The following is an 18,982-nucleotide window of genomic DNA, read 5'->3' as shown; positions in this document are numbered from 1 at the left end:
TTAACAACTATCCAATTCAATTAATATTTAACTGACTCTAATACACACCCCAAGGACTGGTAGTACAAATCATGAGCTTCTAAGATAAGAATTTATAAAGCTGGTATGAAATAAATACATTATCTGTTCGAAATGTGCATAAACAGATTTTTATAAATCTAAGGCTACCATGAACAAGAGGCAGCTACGACCGGATCACAGGTACATCTTCAAATCCAGCTCCCGTCGATCGCAGCAACATCAACATCCAATATCTGCACGCAAGCTGCAGAAGTGTAGTATGAGTACAACCGACCTCATGTACTCAATAAGTAACAAATCTAACCTTAGGTTGAAAGTACTGACAAGCTGGAACAAAGGTTAGGGTCCAACACCAATAGCCAACAACAGTTCTTAACAACATAATAGAAGTAATAAAAGAAGTAGCTCAGAGATAAAATGCTCAGCTCGTTCACAATTCCAGAAAAATAGTCCTGCTTTTGAAATATATCAGTGAAAACCCAAATCCTTTACCTAAATCACCAAATTTATGAGTAAGTTTGAAAAATATGATTTTTCCTAAAACTTTAAATAGGTAAATGTTTCATTTAAAAAAAGGCGTGAGGAAAATACATCTTTATGCCTACATGTCAATATATAGGAGAAGTCATGAATGCCGCAATATCGTATAGCATGAGGAAAAATACAAATCTATGCCCGTATGTCAAATGTGCATGTCAATGCGATGCAACTTAGTGATAAAACCATATGCATACTCTCAGAGTATCATTTCACTCAGTCCCCCCAGTCACTCAATCCTCCCAATCACTTGGCACTCGCACTCAGTAGGTACCTGCGCTCACTAGGGGTGTGTACAGACTCCGGAGGGGCTCCTTCATACCAAGAACTATATCAAGCCAATCATGGCATCAATGTCACAATCCAAACTCCCTCCGTGTAACGTCGTGATGGCACCTAGTCTCTACGACTAAGTAAGCCTAACAAATTGAGGAATATAACAAAAATGAAAGTAAAACTTGGCAACTAACAACAGTAGATAACTAAATAACTAATAACAATGTCGCTCGGCATGTGCAATAACCAATACTCTATAATACACAGTCTTCCCAAAACCCGTAACATCATAAGTCACAAGCTACAGAAGGAAACTAGTATCTCTATACACCAGAGTCTACCAAAAGAAGTACGGAAGGCAAGTGACATAGGAGAGAATAGAGGGGGACTCCGAGGTCTGCGGACGCAATAGATGTACCTTAAAGTCTCCGTACAATAACAAGCACTCTCAGCTAGTAGCGGGGTTGATAAGAAGCACCTGGATCTGCACACAAAAACATGTGCAGAAGAGTAGCATGAGTACACCACAACGGTACCCAGTAAGTGCCAAACCTAACCTCGGTAGAGTAGTGACGAGGCCAGGTCAGGCCCACTGGTATATAATAAATAAAGCAGGAAAATATAACAGTATAATAAGAGACGGGAATTTAACTAAAATAAAACACATCGATATAACAATGCAACACACAAGGATAAACAGTAGGGGATCTCCCAAGATACTGTCTCGTAGTCCCAAAATAAATATACAGGGAGAACTCCCGAGGTTTCTCCTCGTAGTCTCAAAAGTAAATATACAGGGAGAACTCCCGAGGAACCGCCTCGTAGTCTCAAAAGTAAATGTGTAGGGTGAACTCCCGAGGAACCGCCTCGTAGTCTCAAAAGTAAATATGCAAGGAGAACTCCCGAGGGACCACCTCGTAGTCTCAAAAGTAAATATGCAGGGAGAACTCCCGAGGAACCGCCTCGTAGTCTCAAAAGTAAACACACAGCTCAACCGATAAATACCATAGTTAACAGCAAGAATTCTACAGTTAAGACTGATAAATAACAAGGAAAAACAGGAAAACTCAACTAGGCATGCTTCACAAAGTTCAAATAGGCAGTTAAAGCACGTTGACATGCGATATCATGCTAATCAGGATAACTACGTATGTTGGAATAGCTCAATTAAGAATGAAAATAGACTAATACTCATTTAAACGGTATAACTAAAATTAAAGGAAAAACATGTTACTACTCAGTAAAATAAATCGGGGTTTTCAACAAATAGCCTGTGTACGTACTCGTCACCTCACGTACACGGCGCTCACATATCACGATAGTACCAAATCCTAAGGGGATTTCCCCCACACAAGGTTAGGCAAGCCACTTACCTCGAACCAAGCTCAATCAATCAGTGACAATGCCTTTTCTACGAATATCCGACTCTGAATGGCCCAAATCTAGCCAAAATCAATTACATAACATAAATATAACTACAAGGAACTAATCTAGCTAATGAAATCAAAGCTAAAGTAAGAAATTGGGAAATCGCCCTAAAAAGCCTCCCCGGGCCCACATCTCGGAATCGGGTAAAAGTCACAAAATATGAACACCCATTCACTCACGAGTTCACTCGTGCCAAAATTATCCAAATCCGATGCCAAAATCTCGATCAAAATCCAAAAACTCGGCATAAGAACTTTTCTCAATTTTTCCCAATTTTCCACCCCAAATCACTCATTAAATGATAAAATTAAAGACATAATCATGGAAATTAACCACAACTAGGTAAGAATCACTTACCCCAAACACCCACGTGAAAATCCCTCCAAAAATCGCCTAATTCCGAGCTCTCAAGTTCAAATGGTGAAAAATGACATAAACCCTCGATTTTGAACTTTTAAATTTGTCTAGGTGTTCCCTTCTTCGCGAACGCGGCCACTCTCTCGCGTTCACGTATAACAAAAATTCCACTGATCAAATTTCCTCCTTCGCGAATGCGAGGGACCTCTCGCGAACGCGTACCTTTCACTTCCTGGTCCTTCGCAAACGCGATACCCACTATGCGAACGCGTAGACCAAATGACTGGGGTCCCCAGCTGCCTCACTTCCTCTACACGAACGCGTTCGCGATGCTTCCACTAGGCATACCTTCGCGAACGCGGGCTCCTTTGCGCGAACACGAAGAACAAACTTGAGTTGGCCTCCCAGATGCCCTACGCGATTACGAGACCTCTCTCGCGAATGCGATGAAGAAATGTTAGCAACAAAAACACCAGAAATCTGCTATCTTTTCTTAAGTTCAAAAGGTCCGTTAATCATCCGAAATCAACCTGAGGCCCCCGGGACCTCAACCAAACATACCAACAAGTCCTAAAATACTATACGAACTTAGTCGAGTGCTCAAACCATATCAAACAACGCTAAAATCACGAATCATCCTCCGATTCAAACTTAAAGAACCTGAAACTTCTAAATTCGACAACCGATGCCGAAAGCTATCAAACCATGTCCGATTGACCCCAAATATTGCACACAAGTTATAATCAACCTTACGGACCTACTCCAACTTTCGAAATTGGAATCAGACCCTGATATCAAAAATTCCACTACCGGTCATAATCTCCAAAACTTCGACTTTCGTCATTTCAAGCCTGAATGAGCTATATACCTCCAAAACACAATCCGGACATGCCCCTACGTCCAAAATCACCTAACGGAGCTAACAGAACTGACGAAACTCCATTCCGGAGTCGTCTTCACACAGTTCTGACTACGGTCCAAATCCTAAGGCTTAAGCTTCCGTTTAGGGATTAAGTGTCCCAAAATACTCCGAAACCACGACCAACACCTCCCGGCAAGACACATAAGCATAAAAAGACATGGGGAAATAGTAGACAGGGGATCAGGGCTATAACTCTCAAAATGACCGGTCGGGTCGTCACAATCAATCAATAAAAATATGTTGCGGCGCGCAGCCCGATCCCATAAATATCCTCACCATCAGGCCCTCGGCCTCACTCAGTCATCAATCTCTCCAGTCTCTCGGACTCATAATGTCATAAAAATCAGCCCAAAAATGATGATATGTGAATCAATAAATAGCAACAAAGACTGAGAGATGATATGAAATGAATGAATATGACTAAGTATGAAGTTATAATTTAAACAAATAATTCGACAGCATAAATAATATCAGTGAGTCCCAATAATACCAACATTTGCCTAAGCATGATTTCTAACATGAGTCACAGCTCAGTTTCTCTAACACATAAAATTACAGGGAGAAATACAAGTTAATTGACTATAAAGCTCTACGGAATCAACCGAGTCTCAATTTTTACGGTGCACGCCCACACGCCTATCACCTAGCATGTGCGTCACCTCCAAACAATTCACATAACACGTATAATCAGGGTTCATACCCTTAGCTCCAAGATTAGAGATGTTACTTACCTCGAATAAGTCGAATCCAATGTCGAGCAAGCTAAACAATACTCCAGAAATTCTATTCTGCGCGTATCAACTTCCGAACGACTCGAATCTAGTCACAATTAATTCGAATCAGTCAACACAAATTATATGAATTAATTCCATATCAAAATACTAATTTTCCCATAAAATCTGAAAGTACACTAAAAAATCGCCCATGGGGCCCACGTCTCGAAACCCGACAAAAATTATAAAATATAAACGTCCATTCAACTACGAGTCCAACCATACCAAATTTACTAAATTCCGACATCAACTCGACCCTCAAATCCTCAAATTAAACCAAGAGGATTTTCTAAATTTTCCAACTTAATTCATCAATTAAATGTTAAAAATAACTATGGATTCGGGTAATTTGACCAATATTGAGTTAAGAACACTTATCCAGTTATTTTCCTTAAAAATCTCTCAAAAATCGCCTCTTCCCGAGCTTCAATTCGTCAAAAATGGAAAATGAACAAACCCTCGATATTAGATATTTTTTGCCCAGTTGTTCTGTCTCATTTCATGTACCAAACAATCCTGAAACTCTATTTTGATGTCTCCAATGGATTTCTTGTGAAAGTTTAGTCAAGTTAGGCTTTTGAATCACCCAATTTGGCCTTAAAATGAGAGAGATATGATGTTTTGAAGATTTAAATGAAGTCTAGAAATTTAAGGGATAAAAAATGACATTTCCGTAATTATTTTACACTAGAAAATCAGCAACGAAAGAATTTTCGTTTTAGCACCCAAAACTCATTCGGAACCTCCCGGACACAAATCATATATGTGTTTCAATCATAAAACATGCTACGAACCTTCTCGCGCACTCAAAACACCAAAAAGATGTCATCTTGACCCGATATTGACCATGGTCAAACTCCAAATCCTTAACATAACTAGTTTCTCAACTAATGATCCAAAACACACCCGAGCCCCTCGGGACCCCATTCAATCATACCAACAAGTCTTAAAATATCATACGAACTTGGTCGAAATCTCAAATCACATCAAACAACGCTAAAACCACGAATCATACCCCAATTCAAGCTTAATAAAACTATAAAATTTTAACTTCTACATTCAATGCCGAAACCTAACAAATCAAATCCGATTGACCTCAAATTTTGCACACAAGTCATAAATGACATAATGGACCTATTAAAATTTTCAGAACTGGATTCTGACCCCGATATCAAAAAATTAACTCCCCGGTCAAACTTCCAAACTTGCATTTCCATTTTAGCCAATTCAAGCCTAATTTAACTACGGACTTCCAAATAATTTTTCAGACATGCTCCTAAGTCCAAAATCACCATACGGAGCTATTGGAATCATTAAAACTCTATTCCGGGGGACATTTACACATAAGTCAACATCCGGTCGACTATTTCGACTTAAACTTTAACCCTTGGAACTAAGTGTTCCAATTCATTTCAAAACCTCACCGGACCCGAACCAATTTCCCCATCAAATCACATAACAACTGTAAAGCATAAATTGAGTAGTAAATGGGGAACCGGGGTTATAATACTCAAAACGACTGGTCGGGTCGTTACACTATTGTTTCTCTATTGCTCCATTTTTTAATGTTCTTCAGTTGAGGGTCTTTTAGAACAACCTCTCCACCTTCATAGGTATGGGTAAGGTCTGCGTACACACTACCCTCCCAAGACCCCACTTGTGGGATTCTACTGGGTTGTTGGTGTTGTAATTTAATTGATTTCCATAACATTATTTGATGTTATTGAGTCGATTTTGGTTAGATTCGATTGGTTTGGAAGCGGATTTTAGAGGAAAGGCCCCGACTGAGCTTTGATTTGCTTGCGGAGCGAGGTAAGTGTTGGGTTTAACCTTGATTTAATGGAATTAGAAACCCTTGAGCTATGTGCTATGTGAATTACATGTGTAGCGACGTATATGCGAGGTGACGAGTGTATATACGCTGTCAAAATACCTTTTACCATGCTTTCCCGCATTTCATTAATTATTTTATTCCATGTCTTAACTGTTACATGCTTTAAATTATTTTCTATGCCTTAACTTTCTACTTGTTACTTATTTCTCCCATATTAAAATGTTTATTTCTCCCATGCTTCCATGATTAGTTTCTACTTTGAAAGTAAATTTGCAATGGTTGATATCGTTATGAAACTCCCCCTTTTTAATTAGACTTTTCTTTCCTTTTTTCTCTTTGTAATTTTTGTTTCTTCCTTCTTTCGTCTTTGCAGTTATTTTGATGAAAAAATCCACCAATTTGGAGAAATAAGAAATTTGCGTGGACTTTAAATTTTAATTCCTTCAATTATTTAAATGCACATGTACGACATGTCTTGAAATTTCTAAAACTATAATAATCCTCATGAGCAATAACTCTATATATGATGTTGATATCAATACAATTATTAAAAATAAATACACACTTAAGTTTTATAAGTAGTAGGATATAATGCGAGACCTGGTCTAATATAGATATAGCTAGATCAAGACACCATGAATAGAGAAGACTTAGAACTTGCATAGTATTACTGCAAAGACACGACAATAAATCTGTAAAATTATTATTATTTTATAGGTAGAAGAGACTCCTAAATCTAAAGTGCGCACGTCGCGCGTGTACCCTATCTCGATGAATAAATTTTATAAGTTTTTTCATAAATAAGTATTAGATTAAAAACCATGATTGACTCATAAAAAGATTATTTAAGCTTCTGACATTGATGACCACTGATCCTATATAGGTAACTCAATAAATTATGAAACTCTGCCTTATAGAAGTCCTCAATCATCATTCCTTATATTCAACTTAAACTAAGTTTCACTTCTATAATTTTATCTGCTCAACTTCACAAGTAATCATGCTTCCCTTTTAGTTTCAACAAGAACATCATATTATTTGAAATATCTTATAAAAATTATTGTTGTTTAAGTAATCTAATTCTGAATTCAAAACTACCGCATTTTGTTTGAACTTGTTTTTTTTTTTTTGAAAAACTATATTTAGTTAAATTATTTTGTGTGACATACTTTTATTGCAAATATTCAAAGATTTGTCAAATAATAAATATAAAGAAATCGATAATTTTGGTCTTTTAGAAATTTGAAAGTGAAGGTTGGTCCTACAACTCCTAGAAAAATAGAAGCTTAAAATTATTAATTATGAACCAATATTATACCAATTAATTTGATATTAGATACATCTAATAAAATATTTCAATAAAATAGTTGAGAGAACTTTAAACTTATCTAACTAATGATTAAAATATTATTTGGCTTTATAATAATAAAAAAAGGTATTGTTACACAAATAGCCACCCAAATTCATTATTTACTTTTTCTAGCTAATACATAAATTATACATTTATTATATATAGTTATACACATATTATTATATATGAATTATATATATATTATACATATGCGGGCTATTTTTAATTGAAGAGATTAAGTGTGCGGCTATTTGTGTTAATTCTTCATAAAGAAAATACTCACGTATAAAAGATCACAAATAACAATATTAGTTGATCTAAGAAGTCTCGTATAATGCAAAGAGTTTCTTACCTAATATAACTTCTAACATGGTTAATATTATGTGTTTCAAATAATTAACTTAAAAGTTCAACTTTTAACATAGTTTACTTCGCAAAACTATTGCTAAGGAAAGTATTTTTATAATTATAATTTTACTCAATACTTTTAAGTTTCTAAATATTAGGAGTTCCTACATTGTCCAAATAAGGAAAGATTTAATAGCCATAATTTTAGTTGATTTTAAGCAACTCAATTTTAGGAAAATAATTAAATGACTTTTTTGTCTAGTGTGAACTATATTTTAAAAGGATAAAAAAGGTGACCGATATTTTGCTAAGGGTGTTTGTGCTTTTAATATAGTATACATAGATAGATATAGATGTAGATTAGACATGTTTTTTAACCAAAAATTCAATTATACCAAATTTATATAAAATTAGCAAGTTGTTATCAAATTTGCTGTTTACGAAGATCATTGCCAATTTCAATACTCTCAATTACCTCTGTCTCGCTATTGCTGCTATGGATATGGAGAAAACTAAGCTATTTCGTTAGAAGGTGAAGGAGAGAGGAGATGAGAGATGATGGTAGAAGAAGAAAAAGGATAGATGAAAGCAAAAGAAGGATGGACACAATAGAAGATGGAGAGAGGAGAGCAGAGAAAAAGAAAAAATGTATAACTAAATCTCCTGATTTAAAGTGCTAATAATAGATTGTATATAAATAATAAAGAAAATACATTATAGCGTGTAAATTTTGATACTTTAGAGAACTTTGGTAAATAAATTGAATTATAGGTATGAAAAAATACCTTACAACAAATACCCGAGGTAGGATTACCGGCCCAGTCTGTCATCATATATGGACCTGAACATTGCAAGATGAGGCCCAATAATAGCAATCAACTGGGCCAGTATAAATAAAATTCCAGCTCCATAACCTGATTTTCTTCCCAACAATTCCATTACGCCTCAATCGACACAAAAGGGAGAGGATTTTTTGAGGCAAAAATCAATGGCCACTGAAGCACCGATAGAGGCGACGGAGGTTCTGCCGGCGCCGGATACGGTGGAGAAGCAGCCGCATAAGCTAGAGAGGAGATGGACATTCTGGTTCGATAAGCCGAAGCAAGGCGCTGTTTGGGCAAGTGCTCTTCGAAAAGCCTATACTTTCGAAACTGTTGAGGAATTCTGGAGGTATACAAAAAATACAAAACACGAGATCACTTCTAGATTCTTCTGGTTATATTTATTTGCCCTAATTTAGATCTTTAATGAAATTTTGTCAATTGTTTTATTAATTGGGATAATAGCACTTTTGATCATCAGTTATTGATAAATTCGGATTTTGTTCCTTGTAGCATTCAAGTAAGCCTATTTAACCTTGAATTCATTAAAATGTGTGTTTTTGGTCCCTTTACATAGGAAATATGTTACATTTAGATTAGTTTTAGAACTATATTACCCTAAAATAAGAAGTGCTAGTACAAATTTAACATAACATAGGGGTACTTAAATGATATTGAAAGTTAACAATTCATTAAAGTTGTGTAGATTCACAAATAGAAGGATCAAAAGTGCACATTTTAATTAATTCAAGGTTAAGTATGCATAAGCAGATAGCACAAGGACTATAACTAGAATATGTCAATGTTTAAGGGACAAAAAGCACAATCTTCCATTCTTAATTAGTTAAGATGCTTTCATGCTGCAAGGTTCTATGTTGATGTAAGAGTATATGAATATGTTACCTTCACAAAAAGAGAACATATATCTTGGACCTTCTTTGTGCTGGAAAACATATTGAAAATTATACTTTCTACTTCCTGCTTATATGACTCTCTGTTTTGGGACTTCAGGAATTTTTCACCATTACACTAATTATTGAGTATTATTATGGAAAAGTTTCTTTAAGAATATTGTTCTATGCATCTTTTGCAATTTTCAAGAATCTAACTGCAACCAATGGGTGTAGCTAGTGGTGAATGAAGTGGGAGAAGAACCTTGAGGTCTCGGGTTCAAATTACAGCGGCAGTGAAAAGAATACTAGTTCCCATTTGCAGGTACCCGGCGGAAGCTGGATACCGCATCATTTAAAAAAAACCAAGAATTTGAATTATTTAACAATCCAAAGCTTGTGATATGTTCTCTATAAAACTAACTTTTTAGATATCAATTTAGTGTTTTCTTCAACCTCCACTAATATAATTATGTAATGAATTTACTGCTGCAATTTATCCATAGTTTGGATGTTGTGTGGCTTTATTTTAATTCATTAATGAGATATTACTGTTTAGAAAGTGTAATAGTTCCACTATGTGGGATTATACTGGGTTTGTTGTTGTAAAGTATAATAGTTGGATAGAAGCTGCTTTTAAATGTCAATTGAAGTGTTAGATCTTTCTCTTTTCAGTTTATATGATCAGATATTCAAGCCCAGCAAGTTGACTGCTAATGCGGACTTTCATTTGTTCAAAGCTGGGATTGAGCCCAAATGGGAAGATCCTGAGTGTGCTAGTGGTGGCAAGTGGACTGTTACGAGCAGCAGAAAGGCTAATCTTGAGACTATGTGGCTTGAAACTGTAATAAAGTCTTCCCTTTGCTTCTGTTGGTTTCTGTTCAGTAGGCAGGATGTCATGAAAGCATTATGTTGATTAATTTCTTGCTAAAGATGCTCACATATTGTTTGCTGGATGGATTTCTTTTGGGCAGCTGATGGCATTGGTGGGTGAGCAATTTGATGAATCAGAAGAGATATGTGGAGTGGTTGCCAGTGTTCGTCGGAGTCAGGATAAACTTTCCTTGTGGACTAGGACTGCCTCCAATGAAGCAGCTCAGGTTAGTTTGGAATTCTCGTGGTGTCAAATAGTATCTGAAATTCTGAACTAAAAACTGTGTTATTTTTTCCCCTATATCCTAAATCTGATATGAAATATTATTAAAAAAAGGATATACCAGAATATTATCTTTTTCTTAATGATGATCTGTCCCATCTCCAATTTTTTTGTAAACGCTGAAAAAGGAGAGCAGCTTTATTTGAGCACCGAATTTTGAGAACAAGAAAAGAATGCCCTTCCCCATTGTGACCCATGGATGGAGCACTAGATCTGTTATTCAATATATAATTTAAATATCAATTAAAACCATCACATACCCTAGCTAATCAGTGGCTGAAATTATTATTTTTCTTGGCAGGGAATCCTTGATATTTCCTTTCACTTATTCTCTAACCATAATTGGCAGCTATGACGTTTTTATTTATTGTAATGGTATAGCTTTTCTCTGGCATTTGTTCAGTTTTCTTGATAAAGTAAATAATTTTATTAGTGATGGGGAGACCCCGTATACAAGCCTATACCAAAAAGTGGAGAACCTACAACAGAATACGGTTCTCCATGAAAGAAATACACATAGGTACCTCATGGGTACATCAAAAAGAAACTAGACAAGAGATTGTTTTGCAATTTTACTAAATCATTATCAACCCCTTCAAATGCTCTCATGTTCCTTTCTTTCCATATAACCCACATAATGGCTGATGGGGCGACATCACATGCCCTCAATCTTCTGTTCCTCCTCCTGAAGGCCCAACTATGCAACACCTCCTTCATTGTGCCCGCATCACCCATTGTATTCCAAAAAAAAAGATGCTGGAAAATGTATCTTTTCCCCTCTGAACATGCAGCTTGGAGTTTGACATAAGTTTTTGTATTTCATTCTGTAAGCACTGTTCCAGATTATACTAAAAGCTTATATTAGACATGTTCATCTTACAGTATTGCAATACACAAGGTTTCAATTTAAATTCGATTACATTTCTCCACTAGGTTCCCTTTTTTGTTTATTGTTGTCTGACTGCGTATATTTCCTGCTTTTGACCATGTAACCTGTCTGGATATCAACAATCTTCACTCTTAACTTTTGTTTTCTGGCATGTTGCTACACTTGATGCTCCATGGTTTTGCAATGATATATGACTGGTTGGTTTTATGCTGCAGATGAGCATTGGTAGGAAGTGGAAGGAGATCATCGATGCTGAAAAAATATCCTATAGTTTCCATGTAACTTCTGTTGCCCCTTACCATTATTGCAAAATCAAGTGTCTTTTATCTTTCCTCCTGTTAATTTTTTTCTTTCTTAATCAACCTTTCTTTTGGTTGTTGCAGGATGACTCTAAAAAGGAAAGGTCAGTTAAGAGTCGATATACTGTGTGAATTCCCTTATTGTGTGGGATTGACACCGGTCCCTAAGTTTACTGAAAATTGTACGATTAGCATTAGTTTGCGCTTGTCTGCTGCAAATTTTGATTTTCTTGAAATTTATTCGTACTTGATATGTATCTTTGGATGTATTGTGTTAAAGATTTTGTTTGCTTCTTTGTTACTTGTCTAAAGTGTGCCTCATGTCTTAATTTAGTGATGCGAGTTCTGCATTTTTCATTCCCCAAAGCCAAGGGACTTCTCTTCTGTCAAAAAGGTTTAGTTGAGTGATAACTAATTTGATATGTAGCTTATTGTAATGAAAAGAAGAAATTTAGATAGAGCTCACCGTCTAAGAGGTTGAAAATCATCTAAGGAAAATGATAGTAGCAATAAACTGCTCGAGTGAGGCTATCATTAGCTAAAGTGCTAAGAGCATGTTTGGATGGGCTTAAAAGCTGGTTTGCTGGGCAAACCAGCTTTTAAGCAGTTTTTAACTTGTGGAAGTGTTTGGCAATCAAAAAATGGGCTTAAAAAAAGTTAAAATCTGTTTAAAAAAAGTCAAAACCAATAAGTTGGAAAACCCAATTTTTTCTAAATCGGTTTAAAAGCCATATTGCTTTGATCAAGGATATTACATTCTTATCCTTTATTTTTTTTTTAATTTTGAAATTACCCCCAAGTAAAAACCTTACAACATATTTTTTTTTTCTCCATTCTCCAATATTTGTCAATTTTTTGAAGTTCTTAACTTGAAGCAAACAATAATTTTTTAAATAATGTTTGATACATTCTATTATTTTGTAAATATTGTTCTTTTGGCTTCTTTTTTTTGGTTCCATAACATTTAATTTTTTTGATCGTTAAATCCTTCCTTTTTTTTAATTGGTGTAACTATATTCTAAAATCAAATCATTCAATGAATTTACGTGTTATCCTGAATTTGAAGGTATGAACGAAAAATATAATATTATAGTCATCATCTTCTTTATAATGTTAACAACTTTAAGGATATTTCAGTCATTTTAACAAGAAAAAGTGCTTACTAGCACTTGTTTACCAAACACTTCATCAGCTTGTTTTAAGTTTTAGCACTTTTATCCAAACACGTAACTGCTTATTTATAAAACAAGTTCCTGCACTTATAAAGTACTTTTAAGCACTTAACTTAAAAGCCACTTTTTTAAGCCAATCCAAACGGGCCCTAAATTAGTACCAAAATATGTAGCACTTCTTCTTACGATGCAATAGTCACAACTCAAACGTTTCGTGCTCTCACATAGAGTCCTATCGTTTTGCATCCGTATGAGAATTTAAGAAAGAATACTCTTTTTAGTCCAACATCTGTTCGTTACTTTGACGTCTTTAATGATACACTCTCTTCCAAATATTCATTGGCTCTTAGTTTGCACTAGGGATGGCAAACGGTCGGGTTAGGTTGAAAACGGATAATGTAAAAATGGATAAATTATCCGATTCAATCTATATTTAATACTGATAGAAAATTGATTAATGGCGAATACTATAAATATTCATATTATCCATGACTTCTTGAATATCATCACTTTTGAAAGAATTTATAGTCTCCCAAACTTGAGAAATTCCCAATTTGATGTAAAAGTTAAACTCTTTGGTTATCCATTGATTATTACAGATTATTTATTTTTTAATTGGATAATATGAATCTTATTCATATTTGTCCAATTTTAAAAATAATTTATTATCCAATCCATTTTTAATGAATAATATGGATAAATAACTATTTTTTTATTCATTTTGCCACCACTAGTTTGCACCCATCAACTAGGATTTCTCCCTCAAAGCCAGCCTTGCGTGAGTTGCCTTGTGCGAGAGGAATTATCAATGACGCAAAATGGTGTGCTCCAATTGTTCCATCATCTATGACACATTATTTGGAGGATCAAAGAATTTTTTTTTTTTTTTTTTTACTTTTTTTTCAAATTTCTTTTTAATATCTTGAATGATTTACAAATATGACTAGTAGTATTCCATGTAAGGTTTTTGAATATGGAAATGTCATTTTAAAAAACTTGAAGAATTTATGTTCGAATTAACACCGAATATTAAATGTAGTTTGATACGTGTATTTTGAACCTCCACTTGACATTAAACGGAGAGATAGAAATTCCATGTCTCCCCGAACACAAGTCGTTTCCCATGTTTGGTTGACTTAAATATTTTGAAAAATATGTTCCTCCTGAGGAAAATGACTTCCATACGAAAAGGAGGTAAAATATTTTCAAAAACTCTTTATCAACTTTACCCACCCATTTCCTACCCCCACTCTCCCACCCCAACTCCACCTACCCTTCCCCAACATTGCCACCGCCACTCCGGCCCTTAGACCCTAACCTACCATCCTCCCCGCCCCTTACCCATTTCAACTAATATAGTGTGCCTAAATTATAAATTTTTCGATAATATTTCTGCTACCTAACCAAACACCGAAAACTAAATTAGAAAAATCACTTATTTTTCAAGAAAATATTTTCTTTCGTATCAAACACACCCCTTATCACCATTACTTTTCCTGAAGACCTGCCTTTCTTTTCGATAATTTCTCTTGTACTTTGTTATTTCCTTAAAAGGGTTAATATAATGAATATGGATACAATCCAAGTGTTAAAAACAAGAAGGCATGCCTAGTAGACTACAATGCATATGTTTGAATAGTACAGATAACTAAGTTGTATCAACATTGAGTTGTTTCAAGTACACAAAAGCTATAGCTAAGCTATTTGATCATAATAACATTTCCCATGTCAATGGTATGGGACACCATATTATAATATATAAAGCTGATATCAAGCAAGAAATCCAAGTCTTTCACCATTCTTCTTTGCTAGTCGGATCAATCCTTGCCTTTGCTTCTGATCTGCTCCTATTGATTTGCAGAACTCTGTGATTACCTGAAAAACAAATACAATAAACATAATTCTCTTTTAGTATTAGACTTAGTAGAAAAATGTACCTCTCTTATATAGTCAGTCACTCACACCTCTCTGTAACAATATTTCTATATAACATTCATTCACTATAAAAGTAAAATTTCTTTCGGGACCGATTTTTATGTTCCGTTATAATATATATACTCTATAACAACACTTCACTATAGCAACCAAAAAAATATCGGAACAAACGAAATTATTATAGAGATCGTTTGAGGGTGTGTGTATAAATATCTTCAAACTTATGACACTATCATTTGCATTCTGACCTCTTAACCATTAGACTATTCTTTTGGTGATTCAACACCACATTCAGCTAAGAAGAAGTATCCAATAAATTGTCTTTGACAAAATCTTTCAAATAATGTCTGATTTTTGTTAACATTTCGTAGTATTTTTCATGTAAATCTTCAATTTCAAGTTTTACTTTTAAAAAAATGAATTTATCAAGTAAATGAAACTACAAGGACAGCTAGTCAAAGTCAACATTGAAAAGCATTACTCTATTTTGCTTAGAACAATAGAATTAGAACTTAGAACCAAAACCTCTATGGTGTAAAAAACCCGACGTACTTCAAATCCAGTTGGCACGAATCATTCGCATTCTGAATATATATAATCAAATTTGAATTGGAATTACAAACTTAAATCGTAGTTTATTGAGTCCATATTTTATACTCATATAAATGTCATTTATAATCTTAAGGATTTAAAGCTTCTAAATCTAAAATCCAAACACCTTTCCAAATGGTCAAATTTGTAGACTTAGTGCTCAATTTGAGCATCAACTAATAAAAAATATATTTCATCAATTTTGAGCGAACAGCTGTGATATTTTACTTGATCTCCAACAGGGCACTTTGATAGACCATTCAGTATGGATAAGAAATCTACGAAAACTTAATGCAAAAAAAATAGTTTGACCAAAATTCCACAACTATAAAAACATTAAAAAATAAATAGGGAGAAAAAAAAGGTAGGACTAGGAGTATAAACTAAAAGCAGTCGGCTAATGCATCGAAAAGTGTGCCCTACCGGCCAATGAAATGAGTGTTACTCGCGCGATATCAGTATCGCGAGAGTAACATATATTCCAAATAGACAAATCGAGATATGTGCAAGCTGACTGGATGGAAAACAAGGAGTCTGCTGTTATAGAAGATCATTACCTGAGAGTGTAAAGCAATAGCTTTGCCCCTAAGCTGGTTGAAACGTTTCTTGCCAACAATATTTCTAGTGACAACAACAATAGGAGCAAATAGTCCTTTCCCTTCATTAACATTCCCCATCATTGGCCTTGATCTCACTGGCTTCCCCATACGTACGTTCATTGGCACTTTCCTAGCAAGTAAGGCATAATCTTCACCACCAATAGATGAAGAAAAAGTAGTAGTAGCTGAAATTGAAGTTGTTGTAGTTGCCATTGAAAATACTTACAACTTTCAACTACAAGCTACTAAAATCTTCAATATTGAAGTGATAATGGAGGGGAATTCTTTGTTGGTGTGTGGTTGAGTTTTAGAAATTGTTGGGTTATAAAAGATTTTTTTGTGGTTTATGAAGAAGAAGGGGTTGTTGTAAACTTGGTAGCCTTTGGTTTTTATTGAGTGGTAGTGAAGGAAAGGAAAAGGAAAAGGAAAATGGAATGTTGAGAACCACACAATTAAACTGGCTGGCTTTGATTTTTGTATTGGACTTTGATTTTTTCCCAACTACACGTATTTTATTTTACTTTGAATAATAGGAGTAAGATTTTTCTTGTTTTTATGGTCCCCATATTTTTTCTTCATCCCATCTGTTTGGAGATCTGTATCTTCTCTGTTAGTGGTTATTTTGCTTCCATATGGGGTCCACCACCATTCATTCTTGATCATCCATAACGTGAAATTGTAGCCGTGTGATTCATTGATTGTTTAAAGTCTTTTAATGATCACAAATTATGAGTCACAATTTTGGAGCTTGAACTATTTTATTCTATATTTCTATTTAAATGTTATTATTGATGAATTTTGTGAACCACCTAATTTAAAGTTTAGAATTGCCGAGCAAAAGTTTTAATTATTTATTTTAAGTGTAGAAGAGTAATTTTTTTGTGAAAATTCTCACGAAATACGCAGTCGCTATCCTTCGAGTGCGCACCGGTCATGGGAGCTTACATATTGAACATATAAGGACTTTGCTCGAACTCGCTCGCGAACAAAATAAAAATCAATTTTCATATACTTTGTCCGAGTATGAAAGACGGGATTAGCTGTCAAATACGTAGCACTTAAATTATCACACCATAGAGTAGGAATATAAGAAGGAAAACAGTCAATCTCACAAAGAAGATGCTCAATCCAAATAATTTCTGAAGTGGCAGTCGCAAGAGCTCTATACTCTGCCTCAGTACTAGAGCGTGACACTGCTCGTTGCTTACGTGATGCCCATGAAATGAGATTAGATCCCAAAAAGATAGCAAACCCAGTAGTAGATTTTTGATCATTTACATCACTTCCCCAGTCTGAATCAGTGTACTCATGCAACAAGGTGGATGTGCCTTTAGCAAAAAACAAGCCATGAGATGGAGTTTCCTTAATGTATCGTAGAATACGTTTGAAAGCAGTCCAGTGAATATCCATAGGGCAATGCATGGACTGAGAAACCTTGTTAACATCGTATGCTATATCAGGCCGGGTAAAGGTCAACTATTGCAATGCACCTACAACACTCCGATACAAGGTGGGATCATTGAATTGACTACCTTCAGTGGAAGAAAGTTTGGTTGAAGGAGAAGCTGGAGTGAAAATGTTGCTACAGGAATCCATCTGAACACGTTTCAAGAGATCACCAACAAATTTCCCTTGTTGCAAATGCAACCAACACTCGTCCAATGCGTCTCTATGCCCAAAAAGTATGAGAGTTTTCCCAAGTCACGAACCGCAAACTTATTCTATAGTTGCGTAACGAGAGACTGTACAAGAGTAGAGTCAAAGCCCATTACTAAGATATCATCATCATAGATTAGACAGAAAAATTTTCTTTCACCAGCACACTTAAAAAACAATGAACTATCAGTTTTGGATCCCAAAAATCCTAGTGAAAGTAAGGCACAGTGAGGCATTTATTCCACATTCGGGGAACTTGTTTCAGGCCATAAAGGCGTTTGAGAAGATATACATGGTCTGGTCGAGTGGGATCAACAAAACCCGAGGGCTGAGACATATATACTACCTCATCGAGATGACCATGAAGAAATGCATTTGAGACATCTAGCTTGGTGATATGCCATTGATGAGACACAACTAATGAAAGCAATAACCAAATAGTCATTGGTTTGATAACTGGGCTAAATGTATCAACAATATTTACTCCCAGACGTTGGTGGTATCCCTTAAGCATTGCTTTATAGCGATCCAAAGATCCATCTGCTTTTAATTTTGTTTTGTAAACCCACTTGCAACCAATCACATTTCGGGATGGTGAAGGAGATACTAGTTGCCAAGTACCGTTTTGAATAAGAGCATTATATTCTTCAGTCATAGCTCAACGCCAATTGGCATCCTTAGCAGCATATGAATAACAAGAGGGCTCAAGTGAGATTGAGCTAGTTCCTAACAAAGAGAAAGGTCTTTTTGGTTTCAATGAGCCCGTCTGCGCTCGTGTGACCATTCTGCGAGTAGATTGATTAGTGGAGTTCCCGGATCTAGATGGTAAAGATGATGTTTCAACCATATTGTTTGTAGATAAGTCATCACAAATCAGTATGCTCGATGGAGAAGAGGAAATATCATTATCGGTATGTCCATGAGCCACACTTGTTGATGGCAGTGATGCTGGCCTTATGGAAGAAGTCGAAGGTGAGGAGTTGGGATAACTCTGATTCTCTGATGGTGAGGTAGTGCTTGGTGTGGTTTGTTGGTAAGGTAGATTAATAATCAATGGATCAATAGTGGTTTTAGTAGAGGAGTTGGGCACCACAACATCCTGTGAAGCAAAAGAAAAAATAGACTCA

General features: G+C 35.4%; 2 protein-coding genes across 2 annotated transcripts; one reads left to right on the top strand and one right to left on the bottom strand.

Annotated features, from left to right (window-relative positions):
- The first annotated feature begins 8,763 nt into the window (after window positions 1-8,763).
- LOC107770125 (eukaryotic translation initiation factor-like) lies at window positions 8,764-12,207 on the top strand. Its single transcript, XM_016589395.2, has 5 exons — window positions 8,764-9,017; window positions 10,234-10,402; window positions 10,533-10,658; window positions 11,819-11,881; window positions 11,987-12,207. The coding sequence occupies exons 1-5, from the start codon at window positions 8,836-8,838 to the stop codon at window positions 12,032-12,034; spliced, it is 588 nt and encodes a 195-aa protein (XP_016444881.2). The 5' UTR covers window positions 8,764-8,835; the 3' UTR covers window positions 12,035-12,207.
- Window positions 12,208-14,583: 2,376 nt separating this feature from the next.
- Window positions 14,584-16,647, bottom strand: LOC107770124 (protein PROTON GRADIENT REGULATION 5, chloroplastic). Its single transcript, XM_016589394.2, has 2 exons — window positions 16,158-16,647; window positions 14,584-14,949 (listed from the first exon to the last, which is right to left on the bottom strand). Exons 1-2 carry the CDS (start codon window positions 16,410-16,412, stop codon window positions 14,845-14,847), a joined length of 360 nt encoding a protein of 119 aa, XP_016444880.1. The 5' UTR covers window positions 16,413-16,647; the 3' UTR covers window positions 14,584-14,844.
- Between the last annotated feature and the right edge of the window lie 2,335 nt (window positions 16,648-18,982).

The sequence above is a fragment of the Nicotiana tabacum genome, chromosome 14, assembly GCF_000715075.1.
Source record: "Nicotiana tabacum cultivar K326 chromosome 14, ASM71507v2, whole genome shotgun sequence".
Lineage (NCBI taxonomy): Eukaryota > Viridiplantae > Streptophyta > Magnoliopsida > Solanales > Solanaceae > Nicotiana > Nicotiana tabacum.
The sequence above is the reverse complement of the archived record's forward strand: the minus strand, read 5'-3'. Positions and strand labels throughout refer to the sequence as shown.